Source organism: Cottoperca gobio, chromosome 17 (genome assembly GCF_900634415.1).
Source record: "Cottoperca gobio chromosome 17, fCotGob3.1, whole genome shotgun sequence".
In the NCBI taxonomy this organism is placed as follows: domain Eukaryota; kingdom Metazoa; phylum Chordata; class Actinopteri; order Perciformes; family Bovichtidae; genus Cottoperca; species Cottoperca gobio.
The window spans coordinates 11,462,865-11,481,754 of record NC_041371.1 but is presented as its reverse complement, the minus strand read 5'-3'; the positions used below and the strand labels follow the sequence as shown (position 1 = coordinate 11,481,754).

Below are 18,890 nucleotides of genomic sequence, written 5' to 3'. Positions count from 1 at the left end.
TTTCATATGTACAGAGCATATACAGGCCAGTGTGCCATATAAAGGGAGATACTACAGACTTATTGCTTAACTAGATACGCTGCAAATGAGCTTATACACTCTCTACAATTAACTCCTTATACGTTATCTTATATGGCGAGCACTACTTCACATTCTATATGCAAACGAAAAGTTAAGACGTTAATAAATCGTTGCACAAGTGTTTACACAGAAAAAAATGAGCCGGAGTTGGTGCGCTGCGATGATATCACATAAGATTGAAATATGGCTCGAAAATTGTTGCATGAAGCAAAAATACTTACATCCATTTGAGGTTCGTAACAAGGAACACACACTTTGCTCTCTCAACGTTAGAGGCCAGGCTGAATTAAATGTACTCTCATAAAGATACAGTACGCGTAACATATCACGGTGTAAATATCTACAGGCTGCATACATGTGTGCGTTTAAGTGTGTGTGTGTGTGTGTGTGTGTGTGTGTGTGTGTGTGTGTGTGTGTGTGTGTGTGTGTGTTTGTATGCTCTGTACAACAGCCGGTTATCCTGCTTTCACTTGGAGTTCAAGTGTTGTTCCTTTATCGTGCTAGAAACTCGTTAAACACACAATTAAATTCACATAGCAGAAAATGTAGAGGGTTCAAGTGACAGACTGACTAGTCTACATTGACCTTCTTGAATCAGCCCCTAAAAAGCCAAACAAGGCTACATGTGCAGTAAATTATATTCATAGTAAGTACAATGTGCTTCACAATTATTTGGAGCTCTGTAACTAAGCTTGGCGGACCTTTGGAAGCTGCCTTTCAACAGTAGATCACAGCTGATTTCAGGGGCTCATATGGACGCCCATATTTTGTAGTAAAATTATGTGTTGTAAACAATGGAGATAAACTAATGACGACACGGTTGCTATTAAACCACCTTTTACTGCATTATTACTGTAAATGTATTGCATATCAGCCAACATATAAACCAACACCACTATATCTTAATATTATCAGCCACTTTCCGGTATATTGGTCCAGTGCTAGTGAATAGGTAGTAGTTTAAATTCATACCATCATGTGCTCATTTGTTCTTCTGTGCTTTCTTGTCTATTATTTGATCTATTATTGTTCCCCCTCCTTTATTTGTGTCTGACTTTTTTTCTTCTTCTGTCCTTGTAATGTAGTTGACGTCATGTTTACAGAATGTTATTTTGGCATGAAGACTCAAATTATGTTTAAGAGTCAAAGATCTGACCATGGAAAGTGTCAAAAAGTCTCTCTCTCTCTCTCTCTCTCTCTCTCTCTCTCTCTCACTCTCTCTCTCACTCTCTCTCTCACTCTCACACACACACAGCAATATTCTAGACTTTTCTTATTGTCAACAAATGCCATGAAAAGACCAAAGTAGTGTTGTCTTTGTAGCCAAAGCCTGCTAGCGTTCATTTCAATGTGCCATAGAGCTCCAAAAAACACATGTTCCTTCATTACAATAAACATGTGCATTGTAGTTTATTTCAGAGACAAATCTCACATAAACCATCCTTCTGCTCACTAGAGCAGCAAATCCACGGCTGAAAATAGTCCCCAACAAATGCACGAGTTGCTCTTGTTTGGGTAATATAACCTACAGTGTCCAGGTTGTTTAGGAATTGACTTCAATAATGTCACCTTGAGGTCCATTATTAGATGCTTTCCTTTAACATTGTCAGTCTCACAATGGACAGTTTGAATCAAGGTTCAAAGATTGTTTTGTTTTTTTCTACTTGATTGTCAAAACCTGGTGCCTACATTACCCACAATGCTACTCGACCGCCGACAGTTGGGTCGGTGATTTGGGTGCGTTATGCTCCAACCTCCACATTTTCAAATTTGTAGTCCTAACCCAGTTGTATCAGTTTATCAGACTTCACAAAAGGCTTTATAAAGCTTTTTTTTCACTTATGCAGCAGTACACCGCAACACCTGAAAACAGACTTTGATGTGTAATCGGTGGCGTTCCTCTTTAAAGATGTGCGTCTTCAATAGGAATCAAAGAGCCACAGACGGTACAGGGAAGTCAGAAAAAGACAAACCCGTTAAAGGTTTTGTTGTGTTCATGGGATTTGTTGACAGTAATAAAAATATAGAATAAAACCAGCTTCATCCTTTAAAACTGAAAGAAACACAAGACGATCGTGATATGTCACATGCACTCATGCTCACTCTCACTCGCTCGCTCACACAACAACGTTAGAAACACGGGTATCTAGGCTGGACTTGGAGGTGAGAGTGACCTCTACAAATGTAAGAAACGTCAACATTCATGAGGCGGCAGCATGGATCCCCTCTGATCATTCTGATTGGTCCTTAGTGTGGACGGGGATACCCTGTCCCTCAGGTTCTGATTGGTCGTTGTTCAGAGATGGACTCCCCTGTGCTTGTTCCGTGTCGTCCGGCTCTGGAGTGTGGGTGGGGGGGTCATAGTCACAGGCCAGCTCTGACTCCTCAGTGTGGGAGGGGCTGCAGTCAAAAGTAAAGTCCGATGGGTCCTCGGTGAACGACGGACTCTCCTGGAGCACCAGCTCCGACGACTGACTTGAGACGTCCCCGGGGCTGGTTTCAAACTGCAAATTTGATTGGTCCGAGAAGTTGACGGGGATCTCTTTGTACGAGAGATCTGGCTGGTCCGCCACGTCTGGAGGGTTGGGTTCCCTTGGCAACGAGAGCCCCCTGTGGCGGATACACAGCTTGTGTAGTTCTGTTACCTCGGATACGCTGGTGCTGTTCCCACTGTCACGGAAACTGGCCAACGGGGGGCGCACTTTTACTCCAGTCACTGTCACTGAGCCCTCGATGGCCTTGCGCAGCTGGAGATACAGAGCCACAGCGGGCAGGGAAGAAAGAAAGCAGTAAAAAATAAGGGGTTAAGAAAGAGAAGGTGAGCATTAAAGGAATACTTTACCCCCAAAACCACCATTTGTATATCAAATATTAACCCTGTGTCACCCTGTATTCAAAAAGAAAACTTTATATATCTTACATGCCTCCACAGTGCGACTGGAAAAATTAGACTTCAATCATACGGCACGAGTTGTTGACACGGGGGGGGGATGATATACAAATCATCATTTTGGTGGTAAGGTATCCCTTTAATGATCACGTACAGTAAAAATCTATCAGAAGCTTTAACAAGTAAAGGAAACGCATGCACACCTCTTTGAGAGAAACCACTCCAACCAGACGTCCCATGCTGGTCACATACGCGTGATCCAGACCCAGCAGAGAGAAGATGGTGTGAGTCTGTGGAGGACGAGAGGTGGGTCATGGCCTGGATACAGACTTCATTTGCATTTTGGATCAGGGTTATGGAAATGATTATATCAGGGTCAGACAACATGATATTTTTGTATTTTGAGATGGTCACCGAGTCAAACTGGGCGTTCCTACAGTCATAAACTCTGGCTGTGAAATATGGCTTTGGACACTAACCAATCATAGCTTTCTGTATTTTTCCTCTTGTGTGACGTAAATAGGTAATAAGAAGGTGCCAGGGAACGACTTTATTGTTTCACATGGCAACAAAAATAACAATATGAATGTATGTAATCACAGTTTTATGAATGAAAGTGAAACCATTCAATGTCACTCTGCTCTGAAGGTGTGCTACGTCTTTATCCTCCCAGTTGGTAGAAGGATGGTGTGCAGCAAACATACATGTGCAGAGGATGTGATTCACTTGGAAAAATGCTCCAACGTATCAATTATTATGATCCAGTAATGGTCCATTTTGCATATTGAGTACTTTTAATTTTTGCTACTTTATGTATATTTTGATATTTTCATTTTTGAATACATGAGTTTTACTTGTAACAGAGTAGTATCTATTTCTACACGGTGGCATTGCTTCTTTTACTGTAAATGATCTAAATACTTCTTCCACCACTGCACACTACACAAGATACAATGAGCAACTGTCCGTCATGATGCTCATCTGGCTGATATTGTGCAGTCTGATCCCAGCATTAGTCAAAGCATTAAAACACCATAACGAATTACATTATAATTAAGTGTCATTATCTTCATTCAAAGCACTGTTCACTGTTCACAGTATTCAGGTGTTCACAGACCTCTTCACACCTGCAGTTTTAGTGCCATGTCCTGTTAGCTGTAACACCAGAGAGGCCATTTAGTCTCGTGGTTAAACTCACAATTAAACTACATTTTGAAAGCACCAAGTGTTAGTAATTTGACATATGACCACTAAGAGGACTAAATATATTGTCAGAAATTAAAAACTGTGTTAAAAATACATAAGGTTGTCACATTTTCAGGGCATGTACTGTTAAATATTCATATCGTATGAGAAAAGGTTAATGTCATTTAGGGCTTTTCTTACCTTGTGCAGAGATGTTTGCTCCACCAGCTGAAAGGGAGCGGGATCAATCTTGCAGTTCTTGAAATCCACAGGCTCATCAAGCTGCTGCTCCTCCCACTCTGCTATCTGCAATGAAAAGGATGACAAGACAATAAAACCTCTAAACTTTGGATTGTAAAACTAATGTTTGTATATTTTCTGTCAGAGTAAGTCTCACGTCTGATGGGGTCATGCCATCTTCCACTTCAGTAGAGTCCTAAAAGACAAACATCGACATTAACATTATCATGTTAAGATACACACAAAAGGTTTATATACACAAAGTAAGAATGACACCATTGTTTACACTACATAGCGTACCAACATATACACATTACACATTACACAGGAAGCGATCTGAGGGATTTTCAGTTTGTTGGTGTCAGAGTACTGTGTGAAATACAGAGCCAATGAATCACTTATATCTCGAGTTTCTGAGGTGAAAGGTGAGAGAAAAGTTGGGTTTACGGGTCAATCAGTTAACCTAGTACCCAGAAAACTAATAACATCTAAGAAACAAACACCTTAATTAAACACAAAACTAATTCTCCGAAACACACAATGACACATTAAGTTTAGAGTGAAAGCTGATGAACCATTTGGTTTAACACCGATGACGACGATCTTTCTCTCTCTCTCTCTTTGCAAAGTCACTCTTTGTCTGGTGCACCACAAATATTTTGGTCCAGCACTCACTACGTGCATGTCGCAAGGCAACGGTTACTAGGCAACAGTCTCTAGGCGGCAGACAATCTTACCGCCATGGAGATCCTCACTCGTTTGGGTTTTCGGTTTTCAGAAGGAGCCGGCCCTGCTGGGCTCTTGCAGACGAGGAGAGAAGGCATCAACACAACAAAACATTAACAGAGCTTCAGACAGTTTAACCCTTTTAAATGGTGTCACTGCAACATTGGATCCCAGTCTGACTTCTACTGGGAGAAGTCCCCGTGACGTGGGCACAATGCTGCTGAAAGGGTATAATTACTACACCACAGATGAAGGTGAGGGCACACAATCTGTTACGAAACCCAATCTTAATACAACATGGGATATACACTGCCAGAATAAGGTTTTTGAACACCTTACATTTGAACATTTTAGTTTGAGTCGTTATGTTTCCTTCAATCATCTTATTTCACACATCATTAAATCAGCTTTTTGGTTTCTAGTGAAATATCTCTACAACTGATTAATGGATTGCCACACATCTTTGTCTCACAATCATGTCTCCCTCAGGATGAATTATAATCATTTTGATGATCCTTTGACTTGAGCCATCATCAGGCCAATATTTTAATTTGTCCAATAATTCATATAATATCACATAATACCTGGAAAACTAATGACGCTCCCATCAGCCTCGGCCGCACTTTGAGTTTACATCTTTTTGCGTCACAATGTTTAAGAAATGAAAGATACACAAAACATTTCTTATTACACTGCATGACGCCATCATGCATTCCTTAAAATGCAACATGTGAACATGCTGGATGCTCAAAAACGTTTAACTGGCAGTGAAAGTGTTGTGTGTTGAGGGTGCAATGACTCAAAGAAGTTTTAAAACAAAACTCCACAGCATGATATCACACAGGAAAACCCTGCTGCCTGTGGGTGGATCCTGCCTGTCAGCAGGAGCAGGAGGGCGAGATGTTGCGGACTCAGAGAGAGCACACACACCCACGTATACGATACGCGTCACATTCATACAGTACACTTGCAACCACACATATAATGTAACCCTCTCTCTTTCTCACCTCCAGCACCTCCTTGTCGTGGTCAGCACAGGACAGGGTCTGAGAGCCTCGGAGAGAAAAGACATTTCTTTTTTTTTTTTATTCCATTTGGATTTGAAATCGGATTATTTTCAATCTGTTTGTTCTCAGTATTGGGCGTCACCGTTACTCTGTATGTCTTAATGTCTATGTATGTTTTTGCAGCTACATACTATTTGGCGTCTCTGTGTCGCTGATGGCAGACACAGTTTTCAAGGCAGATTTCAGAGGAAGTTGAGCGTTGGAAACCACTGGGCTGAAGGAGGAAGACTCCTCTGTGGAGATCTACATGGAAAATATATTAACAAAGAAAGCGCACACACACACGCGCCGCAACAGAAAAGACAAATACGAGCACATGCACATAAACAAACAAGACAGGTAAGGGCACAGACGACAGAGACACAGAAGACATGTGTTAATGTTATTGTAGAAATAAAGAATATTTACATAGTTAACAGTTAACACTTACCAGGACACTTCCATCTGTGCCTTTACCTACTGCAGCATGCTTCATACATGCTGTGTCTGATCCACTTTTAGTCTACCACTATAACCCAACCCAAGCCAGACTTTTTTCCCCAGCCCAGCCCAGCCCTGGCGCCCCCGGACGCCTCACACCTGTTGGGTGCTCACCAGGAAGCGGACCGCTTGCCGTGCGCTGGTGTTGGTCGAGGCGTTGATGTTGGTGTGAGAGCAGGGGGAGCTGGGCGTGCTGTCGGTGGTCAGGCTGGCCAGGTGATCGTGCATGCCGTTGTCCTGGGCCAGCTGGCGGAGGTACTCCAGCCTCTGCTGGCGGCCCAGCTGAATAGAGAGCAGCGACTGGAGCTGCAGTCGCTCTATGGAGCCGAGCAGGATCATAGAGTCTGAAGGAGAAGGAGGGGAGAGGAAGAAAAAGGTGACAGGAAATATGTGAGGAAGTTCGATAAAAGTGGCAATTTAGACAAAACTTACAGAGGTTGAAGTGGAACTTAAAATAACTGTTATGAAGGGGTTGTGTCAGCATACAGCACCGTAAATGTCAGTTTCAGTAAGCTGTTTAGACTAAAACTTATACAAAAGTCCTGCAATAAGTCCTACTTTATGAAGGTTATTGTTATGATCCTGCTCATAGGGCATGTTTTGTTTTCATGTTATTTCACCTCTCCTCTTGTTCCGGCTCACTTCACCTCCTGCCTTTGTGTGTATTAGTGATGTTACGTGCTGTGCCGAGGCATCGGAGCGTGTGACGAGTGATCAGGGACGTTTCTGTGAAGCACATAGCGAGGCTTGTATATCATTTTAGATCAATGACGTCATTGATGTCGTCCAAAACCTCGCTGCCCGTCGATACCACGTGACTTGTTCAGATCCCGTTAAACCAACTGCCACTTTCCAGTATTACAACACTAATATTACCTCTGCTGCCATTCATCATGATAATAATGTCACGATCATTATATTATGATCAATAAATAATTGATTTACACATAGGCTATTGGATACATTACTCATGAGACAAATAGTTGTATTATTAATTAAATATGAATTAAAGTATTATTATAGTTATGTTATACAATCCTAATATATTTAATAGAAAATAGAAACTATATTGATATAAATGAGTTATATGGAGAACAATTCTTTCCCATTGTTTATAGTTATTCTCCTTTACTTGCACAAAATACAGTCTATCAAAGATCACATGGTTAAGAGATGGTATCTGCCTGCTTTGCACCCTTTCACCAACAGGTGGTTTTGTGTGCACATGAAGCCTCGAGAAATTAACCCTTTTGAGAACCAATTTGCTGGAAATCTTTAATGCTTCGTAAAGCTTCATCTCGCCATCACTAGTGTGTATTCCCACCTGTTTTGATTGTCTGCCCCACCCTGATTAGTTTCACCTGTCCCTCGTTAGTCCTGCAGCCACCAGACCTCTGCTCACCTGTTCCCACTTCTCCATTAGTCATTCACTACTTTGACCAGCGCTGTTCCTTTGTTTGTTGTTGCTGAATGTAGTTGTGTTTGTCTGTAAGCTTCCTGCTTTTTGAAATCTCAGCCTTTAAGCTTTGCTTTGCTTTATTTAAGTATATTCATTGAATCTGCCAGCCTGAGTCTGTATTTGTGTCTGTCCTGCTCTCCAAACTTTATCCAATTTGTGGTGCTGTTGAATTGTATTGTGTTATAGTAAGTAAGGTGTTTCTAATGTTTAGTCTGCACACTGATGTAAACGGGGTGGAAAACAACATTCATTAAGATTTATTGCAGGGTTGCTTATATTATTTCAATATTCCTAATATTTGACCTGAGAAACAATTGAGTATTTTGTCCTGAATATGAAAGTATCTAACCTGAGTGATTGTTGCATTTAGTAGAAAACATTTTAAGTGCCAAATATTCATTCTCTCCTCAAGTTATTCCTGGAACAGATGGCTTCAGTACAGTTTCTAAATCATAATTTTGCCACATAAACAATTTTTTATTAAGACTGCTTGTGTTTCTAGAAAGTAAGGTATTGATAAATTATCATTGGTGTCTATATAAAAATGCAGGTATTATATCAGCCCTGGTCCTGAAAATGGTTAGGATTGCTGTACTAATATATAGTTGAACCACTCGACTGGTTAAGATGGATTTTCTTTGCCATGCACTTACCACTGGACTCAACCAGAGCCAGTGTCTTGAGCTGACCGGTCAGCAGCATCTCCTGCAGGTCCCGATAGCAAGAGTTCAGAGTGATGTAGCGCACATCCCTGACCATAATGTCCTCCACACGGATATTATACTTCCTGAAACATGGGAACAGGGAGATGTGGATACAAGAGAGGGAAGGAAATGAAAGGCGAGAGCACAGAATCACTCAAATAATAAATATATGTCCATCTTGAGCATTCACTGAAAACAAACAGGTGGATAATGAACAAACGCTGCACACAAACTCACTCGTGATGTCCCATGCCGAGTTCAGGCAGATAAGGGAGTTTCTTGATGCGGATGATTGAGTCGTACAGTGATGGTTGGAGCGACTGGGCCACGGCGTTGGCCAGGATCACTGCGATCATCACAGGCAGGATGTGGGAGATCTGACCAGTCAGCTCAAACACGATGACTGCTGTGGATACAGTGTGGGTGACGGCTCCAGACAACGCTGCAGCGCCTGTGTAGGAGGGAATTAAAAAAAAGTTTTTTCTGTCTTGTCTCTTTTAAAGCCATTCACAGTTAATAGAGAAGGATTTAGTGTGTGATCAAGATTCTTTTTAAACAGGCATCTAAAATCAAACGGTTTAATATGTAATGTATGTTAAATGTGCATATTAATAAGAGAAGAGTTTCCTGCAAGACGGCAAATCCACGGTTTTCTGCAGCATGTCGTTCTAATTCATAACATTTAGTGCCACCCTGTCACACTAACCAGTGAGTCACGACCGTGGCAATTTTGTATGGAACGATTTTCTATTTTACTTCAGTCCAAAGTGTAGTGTTCAATTTAAGTGGCATCAGTTTTCATCGGTCTCACACAGGAGAGAGGAAATATGGCCTGAAAATGAGTTATCAAGGCAAATTAGATACAAAATGGTAAATTAAAGTGCAGTGTGTAAAAGAAAAAAAGAACTAACCGACTACAGCATAACCACCAGGAACTATGGGATACACGCTGCCGTCAGCATGTATGCCATCAGGAAACATGGTTGCCATGATTTCTCCAACAAGTCTGCCAAATGCTGCACCTGCTCGTCGCACACACAGAGAAGTTATTTAAAGGCAAGTTTATTTGTATAGCACATTTCAGCAACAAGGCAACTTTACATAAAAGCAAGTGCAAAAGAAATGCATTACAAAAGGACATTCAAAGATAATAAAACAATTATAAAAGAGCCAAGAGATTAGAAAACAAAAAGTTAAAAAAGAAGACAGGTATAAAGAAATTAGAATTATTTGATTTAATAAAAGGCAGTGGCAAACAGAAAAGTCTTCAGCCTTGATTTAAAAAAACAGAGTTGCAACGGACCTGCAGTTTTCTGGGAGTTTGTTTCTATATATATATATATATATATATATATATATATATATATATATATATATATATATATATATATATATATATATATATATATATATAGCAACTCTGTTTTTTATATGGTACAATTTTGGCCTTAAACCTGTCAGTGCTTTATAAGCCAGCAGTAGTATAAAGGGGTTATTACCACTGCAGTAGAAACATTAGAAAACACATATTTTATTCACCGATAAGAAAAACTGGCATGAAGGCTCCGCACGGAACAGGCATGGTGGTGGCCACGGCAGACATCCAGAACTAAGACGGAGAGACAAGTGTGTGTGACACATTGTAAAAAGTAAATCAAATCCTACACGTATTCTAGACATCTGTCAAAGGCCTACCTTCATGATGATAAAGAGGATGAGTGTGATGAAGACGTTGACCTGCGGGTGTTTCCAGCCGTTGTGGTGGCTGATGTAATCGAACTCCTCTGCTACGCCGTGGCGGCACCACGTGCGGTTGTCAAACAGTGCGACCAGAGACTCGTGCTGCGTCAGCTGACGGGTCGACACAAGAGAAAAGTTATCTCACATTTCTTATTCCACCATACATGACAAACCTGTGTTGGGATAAACATGCTGCATTTGATGCTGCTGGTTGATATGTTTTAATAGTTTTATTCTGGTATAGTTTGTATTTGATACATATTAGGATTCCTTTAATGATAGCTTTAATGATACTGAGGGGATTACCCTGGTGAAATAAAGTATATTGAATGGAATTTAATCTTTTTTGTAATATGTGCACTGCAAAGATACTTTATTTTTATTACTTATTTTGTGTGTTATTGGCCTTTAAATTAAATTATAACTGCTCTCAGGATAATGTCATCTGCTTTACAATACAACTCCACTTTTTCAAATATTGCCTAGAAAGAAGTGCAACTTTCTTGATGGCAGTGCAAAATAATTTTTCAATAAATGAGGATGAATGTAAAACTGCACTGGACAAATAAAAGATATTCTCTAAACTCACTAGGAGATGTGTTTTCTTCTCGTTTTGACAGTCTGAAAGGCTTCAAATGAATCTAAATGGCTTGTTATGCAGGACAACTGTGCTTTGCGGCAGGTGCACAGACAACACCAGCTCAAAAATGGTTGGCTCTGCGTCTTTAAAAAAAGATTGACACAACAAAGTGAAACTACATTTCACTTTGTTGTGTCAATTGTCAAACGTTTCCAGTGGCAGTACATCCACTTAATATGAACCAAAGGTTTACTTCTTTGTTTTATTTTTGCAAAGATACTGCAGTGTCGCAGCGAGTTGTGTATATAGAAACTCTTAACATTCATCAATTGAGAGGCATGAGTAGAAAAGCCTAAATATTTAATGATACGAACACTATGACAATAAACATCTGTTTTCTGTTGGTTGCATTTGTTCAAAAGATGAAGACAAAAAGGACGTATTTGTTTTTAAAATTTGCTTTCTTTATAGTAATCCATATCAGGAAATATGACAGTTATTGAACAGCTGATGCTATCAGATAAGAGGAGCACCAACTCTGACTTCATTATAAATGACCATCAATCATCTAATAACAGTCAGCGTGCTTTCATGCTGTCATGAGAGCGTGAAAGGATTTTCTCACCTGTCCGGCCATGAACTGCCCGAAACCCGGAGGGAACGTGAGAGTGGAGACCAGCAGGGTGACGAGTGCGGGATACACCAGACGCCTGACAGGAAGAGATGGACTGCGGGGTCATTAATGGGTGTGCTTGTCACACTGTATATGCATGCTTGACTTCTGGGTGGGGAAGTATAAATAGTTTCCTGTGATGTGTGAAACTAACCCAATTCAAACAAAGACTTTACCTATATTTCCCAATACTATATTAAAGGGTTGAGGTATTTATCCAAAGTCAGTAGCAGATGTTGGTCAGCACGCCCCCAGTTTGGAGAAACAGACAGGAGTTACGGCAATGTGATGCTGGGTACAGGGTGGCAGCAGCAAAACATATTATAGGCAGCTGAAAAAAGGCCAACCTTAAAAAATCAATATCAGTGTACGCTATATTTAGAAGATTTTCACCATTTTACCTTGCAGGTAGATGGCCTTTTTAGACAGGAAGCTCTTATCTATGCTCTCCTCACAGCCACCAGTCTCCATTGACAAAAACAGTCATTTTACCTCACAGAACACAGGATTTGCTGGTCTACATCTACCCTGATCCGTTAAAAGGTTAAATCCAATTGCTCAGGTTTCCGGTACTTCTCTCTGTTTCTCCAAACTGTGGGCGTGTCGACCGCCTTGTACTTAAGACACTAAGCCCATTTTAGGGGCCTATTAGCAGGATTTTGATCCTTCTTGGGCTTATTTACAGTTTAACTCGTTAAAATGTGGCTTTTCGAGTTGCATCTTCAATATTTATTGAGATTGTATGAAATAATACAATATTTTGGGAAATATGCATATTCGCTGTCTTGTCGAGATGGGAAGATGTAGACCAGTCTTTAGACATGAGAGTGATATCAATCCTCTCATCTAACTCTTGGCAAGAGAAAAAATGTCGATCCACAAAGCTGTAAAATATTCTTTGTAACATTAGGAATCAGATACTCACTTCCTCAGCAAGAACTTGTTAATAGTCTTCTGCTTCCTCATGCACTCTACAATCAGCCGGTTCAGGTAGACAAAGAGAGCCCCACCAAAACCACAGGCAATCCTACGGACAGACAAAGAAGCAGCCCAGGACAAACAAAACCAGCTGCAATGAAAAGGTTCCTGGTTAAAGATGAGGTAGGCAGTTTATTCTGTAAATGTCATAATAATCTTTCAGCATATTTTAATTCAAGTGGTCTGAGAAAAACTTCACTTCTGCACCTCCTCTTGGCTCTGTTTTCAGGCTTTAGAAAATCTAGTCCTTGACGGGCGACTTTTCAGAGAGAGGCGTTTCTATTGGCTGTTCTACAAACGTAGATGTGCGTGCACGTCGCTTTAAATGGTGAAGTCGACTGCAGACTATCCTGCAGGAAAAGTTACTATTCCAGCATTGGCAACAACTGCCTACACTGCAAAGCAAACCAAAAAAAGGTACACAGACTTATCATAAAGAGTGTCCAACAATATTGGCAAAGCGTTTTAGAGATGGAGAGCAAATCTTGCTAATAGTTTAGCCTTCTGCTAACCATAGCCATGAGCTTTTGGCTTTGGTTAGCAGGAGGCTAAACTATTAGCAACATTTAATCTCCATCACTGAAACACTTCGCCGATATTGTAGTGAGCCTTGAATCACAGTATGTCATCTCAAAGGGCTTAACAGGCCCACAAGTTTGCCAATAAAACAGGATGGTAATTCTCATAGAACTGTTGTTATATAACGGCACTTTTCTGGCACTCTTTGACAGGAAGCCTCTCAATGATAACCTTTGTTTTTCTCTATTTAAAGACGATTTGGCAGCAAACAAATCCAATGTGGCATGTTATGATGGGGATACAGTCTCTACTTGTAATCAGCAGAGTAAGAAGTTCATTTCATGCCTTGTTCTTTGAATACAAATCAACCTTCAGACTGCAGCAGGAATGTGAATGTGAGTATCAGGAGACTACAGAGAGAGAGAGAGATTGGGGCTCTCTTTAGTAACAGTAACTGCTCTGGGAACAGGATTTGGTTAAATGTGGCGCCAGTCCCGTGAAAAGACACTCACCCGAGGATGGCGAACGCCGGCAGCTCCTGAAGGTCAAACGGGAAGTCTAGACGGAAACGGGTCTTAAAGAGAGCAGTGATGGTTTCTGAGGAAGAAGAGAATTGTTGTAGACTGCACAGCAATATGTCTTTTTGTCACAGATGTAGATACTGATTGTTCTGATCAAATGTTTATATGGGCATAATGTATAACATTTCTGCTTACAAATACAGAATCACATATAATTATTTTACGCTAAAATCTACCCCATTGAAAAAAGAAAAACAGCATCTTTTCTAAGAAAACTTTTCTTGGAATTTTGAGATAATAATCTCATTAATTCAGAAAATCAGGGCAAGTTTTTCTTTCTTAGGTAAATGCATTAAGCTCAACTGAAAAAACCACACCATAGAAAAGTCACAAATACACACAAATGCAGAAAGCTGTTTTAAATTACCTTCCTCCTGGTTCCACACCGCCAGCACTCTGAATATGAAGGCACTGAAGGTGGCAGCAAAGAAGCCCCTCCAGTAGTTCCTTACCGCAAAAAACGTTGAAGTGACCTCAATGCTGAACAGCACCCCTGCACCAAACAAACAAGCCATTATGGAAAAAAGCCATCATTTTAATTGGAAAATCTACATTTTCCTTGATAAGTTTGCAAGAGGAAGATCCTGTGATACAATCTGAAAGCTCCAGAACAGCTACTGAGTGCAACTTGTGTTTTCTATCAATTAGGATTCATCATCTGAACAACACAGATAACCGCAGCAAATCAGTTTGTTATTTACATTTCTTTCTTATTTTCTGAATATTTTATTTTAAAGTTTTCAAATATGCAAGAACAGTAAAACTTATTCCCACAAAAAAATAATACAAAACACAGGAAACAATCAAATGAATTATAAATATTAATAATATATATATATATATATATATATATATATATATACACATAAAAATAATAATAATAATCATATTGATAATTACTTAAATAAAATAAAATAAAAATAATACAACACACGTCTTAACTATGGCACATTGACTTGCATACTTGTCACTGAGATACCTCAACTACTAGTATTGGTCTACATTGGAGCCAGTTCAAATGTTAAGTTGTCTACATTTCTTGACATGGATCTAAGTTTGGATCAAAGGGTAACTGAGAGTGGCTCTAAAGCAAAAGAGCCAGGGTCACCTAAACCAATGGCAAACAGCCTTTGACCTGAATATTTATGCAAAATGTAAAGTCAATCTGGCCAATAGTTTCTGAGATAAGGTATTTTGCTCTGAATCAAAGAGTTAGACAGACGGACTGACCAAGATTGGCAATCACTGTCCTGCTTGCATGGTTATCTCACCTCCAATAGGGGCAGCGAAGCAGCAACCCACACCCACTGCACAGGCAGCCGACAGCATCTCCGTGTTCCTCAGCTCGTTCTGTCCGACCCGAGTCAGATATACACACAGGTAGACACACACACAAATCCCAAAGGGTGTACATGTACATGCAAATGCCACAAACACACAACACAAAACAAATGCATTTGTCATGAAAAACCATCAACTGTTCACAAATTCAACAGCTTTACTGTAAAACTGCTGCTGTATCTTTGCACATTCAATGAGATTACATATATGAGTAATGGGATATGGGAGGCTATAATTGAAAACTGAAGGATTGAGTGTAGAAATCATGAGATGTTTGTATAGAAGCAAAGATGGCGCGGATCGATGCCTCGCTGTGACGGTTCACTAAACAGAATCAAAACAGCGCAGACAAAATGGAAAAGCATCAATCTCTCTCTGCTTCTGAAATGGACAGCATGGATTATTAATGTTGATGGAATTGGCAATAAAGAAACTATCTGACTCGTGCATTTCATACCTTGCTTCCCTCAAAGGGCTCTTCCTTTAGCAGTGAAAGTGGAGGAAAAGAAGAAAGAAACATGTGTGAGTGCCATCTGTGCGAGTGTGGAGGTTACCTTTGATTTCTGTTCCTGGAAGACATCCAGCTTATTATCCAAACCACACAAAACCAAACAAGCGGCGGACGAGCTTCAGCATACACAGTCTTGACACAGCAGTGAACTGAATTAACATTTTCCCAGACTTATTATGTTTATTGTCTGCACAGTCGACCCCTGGACTATTTCAAGTCTTTCTAACTGCGCTGATATCTTCCTCCTCATCACTGCAGTCTATCTTCCTCCGTACTGATGGTGACACTGGCGCTGCTGGTACATGGAGGAGAAGCATAGCACACTGTCCACTGCAGAAATAGACAGAAGCCCACGGTGTGGTCTCACATGAGTGGAGGTGAGAGTGTGTCCTGGGGAATGGCAGAGAGTAAAGTAAAAAATCAAAGACGTTTTTGAAAGAATAAGTGTGATTGTGTGTGTTTTTCTTGAAGCTTCGCACCTTTGAAAACCAAAAGGAAAGATACAAAGATCAAGAAACTCCTCCCATGTGGATACATTTTGCGCATCCTCATTTCTTCTCAGCAACTATTTGGGCCTCAGCTTTACAATAAGTGGAAGGATTAAAAGAAAAACACTACCCTGCAACACTTTGAATCCATTCTTCTTCTTCTTCTTTTTTTTTTAAATAATGGTAAACTGGTTCAACATAGACAAAGATGTCATGTTGAGATACAGTATTGCCAGTGCATGCACAATTCATTTTGACTGAAAAAATGTTTTCAACTCCTTAAAATCATCATTGGTAAACACAAGTTAAGTTCCTCCAGGTCAATGGAAAGATCGTCTTTCTAAAAAACATAATTTATAAATGGAGCTTGCAAAAAGATGCAATTTAATGCGTCCTTGTGTTTCAGTACACTGTAAGTATGACCCCTGTTTGATTACGGAGGAAAACAAATGTGTGTGTGTGTGTGTGTGTGTGTGTGTGTGAGTGAGTGTGAGTGTGAGTGTGTGTGTGTTTGCTGCCTATATCAAAGTACCTTAAGTGGATTTTTCTTTAACGCAGTGGATCCCAACCTCTTTGATGTGGGATACCCCCACAGCCCTGTCAGATAAACTCACGTACCTCTTCATCGATTCCCAATGCGTGTTACAAATGTAGAACACTATTCAATATATAAAATTGGATATTGTAAACTGTTTCATACAACTGAACTGCTAACTAACTAACTTTTACACACTCTTACATACCTGCCACATGTAGTGTTCAGGTGTTACAGCTGATTTAATGTAAATATGTGGAAAGCAAAGTTTTCTAAAATGCCGAACTATTCCTTTAAAGTTGCAATCTGGAATGTGATCTTGTTGTTGCTGCTGTTTCTGAACTGAAGTGATTAGGTTCTAAGATATTTTTCATTTGCATCGTCAACAGGACGCATGTGACAAACATGATCAATATTTCCCAATGGCAGAGAGTACTACCACTACTGTAAACATAAAGATATCTTAATTAAGAAACATCAATGATTTAATCTCAACAAGAGTACATTTATCTGAAAGTAAATATTCCACTTAGAGACATAATCTATGAAGTTCCATAAAGGTTCAATCCATCAAACAGGTTTAAATGTATGCATCATTCCTTTTGTAAATGTGGTCACCGTCCTCACCATGTAAATCCGACCAAAAAGAGGAGCCATGAACTTGCTCAGGAGAGCGGCGCACAGACTGGCGACATGAACGAAGGGTCCCTGAGAGGGAGGATGGAGAGAGATTAGAAGGTTAGAAGTCAGGATACGAACAACTTTATAACCCCCCAAATGGGGAAATACAAGTGTTGTTAACAGCAAATCACTTTTTTTAATTTCGCAGCCGTTACTTTAATGAGACTAGTGGAGGCAAGATTATTATATCCTCCCCGACGGGAAACTTAAAAAACTGTCAAGCAATCTGTCATGTGTGATTTGTGCAGCCAAGAAGACTGTGAAGGCAAGAGATGAAAAAAACAAAACTCTACCTCCTTCCCCAGAGGCATCCCACTGCCCAGAGCACAGGTCAGACCGATGACTTTGGCCACAAACGTCTTGAACGTCAGGTACTCCTTAAGTACGACACCTCTCAGTATCGTCTTCATCTCAGGAATACCTGAACCTGGGAAATGAAAAAGAAACCGATGCCAGGTGGGTTGATGGAGTGGAGAGAAAAGATGAGTTGAAAGAAAGCAATTACAGAGAAGGATGAGGGGAATAAATGAAGAGCGAGGGAGGTGGGTGAGGGGAAAAAAGCTGATTGATATTCATATAGTTTTCTGTATGCACATCTTATTAGAGGTTTACTGTATGGATTTCCAGCGGACGTGACCACTAAGACACCTACAGCATATGTCCTTGGACGCCTTATGGTGCATTAAAGAGTCAATTGCATTACCTGAAATTAGAGATATGAATACATATACATATGCATGAATTGTTGACATGTGTGTAAGTCTGTGTGTGTGTCTTACCCACAGCCTGAGGGGCCAGTATCTGAGTGAATCCTGCTGAGAAAGTGATGAGCACTACAGGGTAGGTGACCCAGGCGATGTACTGCAGAAGCATGTTGCTGTCCAGTCCACCATACATCCACTTCTGTGCTGCACACACACAAACACACAGACACACACACACAGACACACACACACACACACGTAACTTCACCTCAGTATAATGCAGCAGAAAACTAAACCACTTAACAACTAGTCTCCCTTTCAAGCAAGATTAATCTGTTGTGAATATATTCACCAGATTCCTCTGCTCTTCATTACCGCCCTTTGACCTCCCTTCTCTGCCTTATTCATGAATTTCACTTCACCTACTGTAGAGCATCTGGGTTGCCTCCTCATTCATTTTCCAGCTCTGTTAGCATCACATTTACCATTGCATAAAACACAGAGAAAGAGTTTCTTGACTTTTCTCTCCATTTTGCCCACATTTTTCACACATAAAAGAAGAGGTTTTCCAAAAACATTCCCTATAGTAGCTAAATGAGAAAACATCTCTCTTGCATTGGTCATGGCAGCGGAGGAAAAAGTATTCAGTCCTGTATTAGAGCTGCAACTTTTAGACGATCAACAGAAAAATAATCAAAACTTTTTTGAAAGCTGATTTATCATTAAA

At 40.3% G+C, this 18,890-nt stretch overlaps 1 protein-coding gene across 1 annotated transcript in view; it reads right to left on the bottom strand.

Moving 5' to 3' along the window:
- Positions 1-901: 901 nt before the first annotated feature.
- clcn2a (chloride channel, voltage-sensitive 2a) overlaps positions 902-18,890 on the bottom strand; it is a 32,376-nt gene continuing 14,387 nt past the window's right edge. Inside the window, 22 exon segments of the mRNA XM_029452723.1 lie at positions 902-2,828; positions 3,175-3,261; positions 4,358-4,462; positions 4,554-4,592; positions 5,134-5,196; positions 6,130-6,176; positions 6,321-6,432; positions 6,769-7,013; positions 8,782-8,915; positions 9,070-9,283; positions 9,744-9,854; positions 10,372-10,441; positions 10,528-10,683; positions 11,778-11,862; positions 12,751-12,852; positions 13,835-13,919; positions 14,271-14,396; positions 15,175-15,253; positions 15,702-15,725; positions 17,406-17,486; positions 17,753-17,886; positions 18,239-18,367. Coding sequence (XP_029308583.1) covers positions 2,313-2,828; positions 3,175-3,261; positions 4,358-4,462; positions 4,554-4,592; positions 5,134-5,196; positions 6,130-6,176; positions 6,321-6,432; positions 6,769-7,013; positions 8,782-8,915; positions 9,070-9,283; positions 9,744-9,854; positions 10,372-10,441; positions 10,528-10,683; positions 11,778-11,862; positions 12,751-12,852; positions 13,835-13,919; positions 14,271-14,396; positions 15,175-15,253; positions 15,702-15,725; positions 17,406-17,486; positions 17,753-17,886; positions 18,239-18,367 — 2,744 coding nt within the window. The 3' untranslated portion in view covers positions 902-2,312.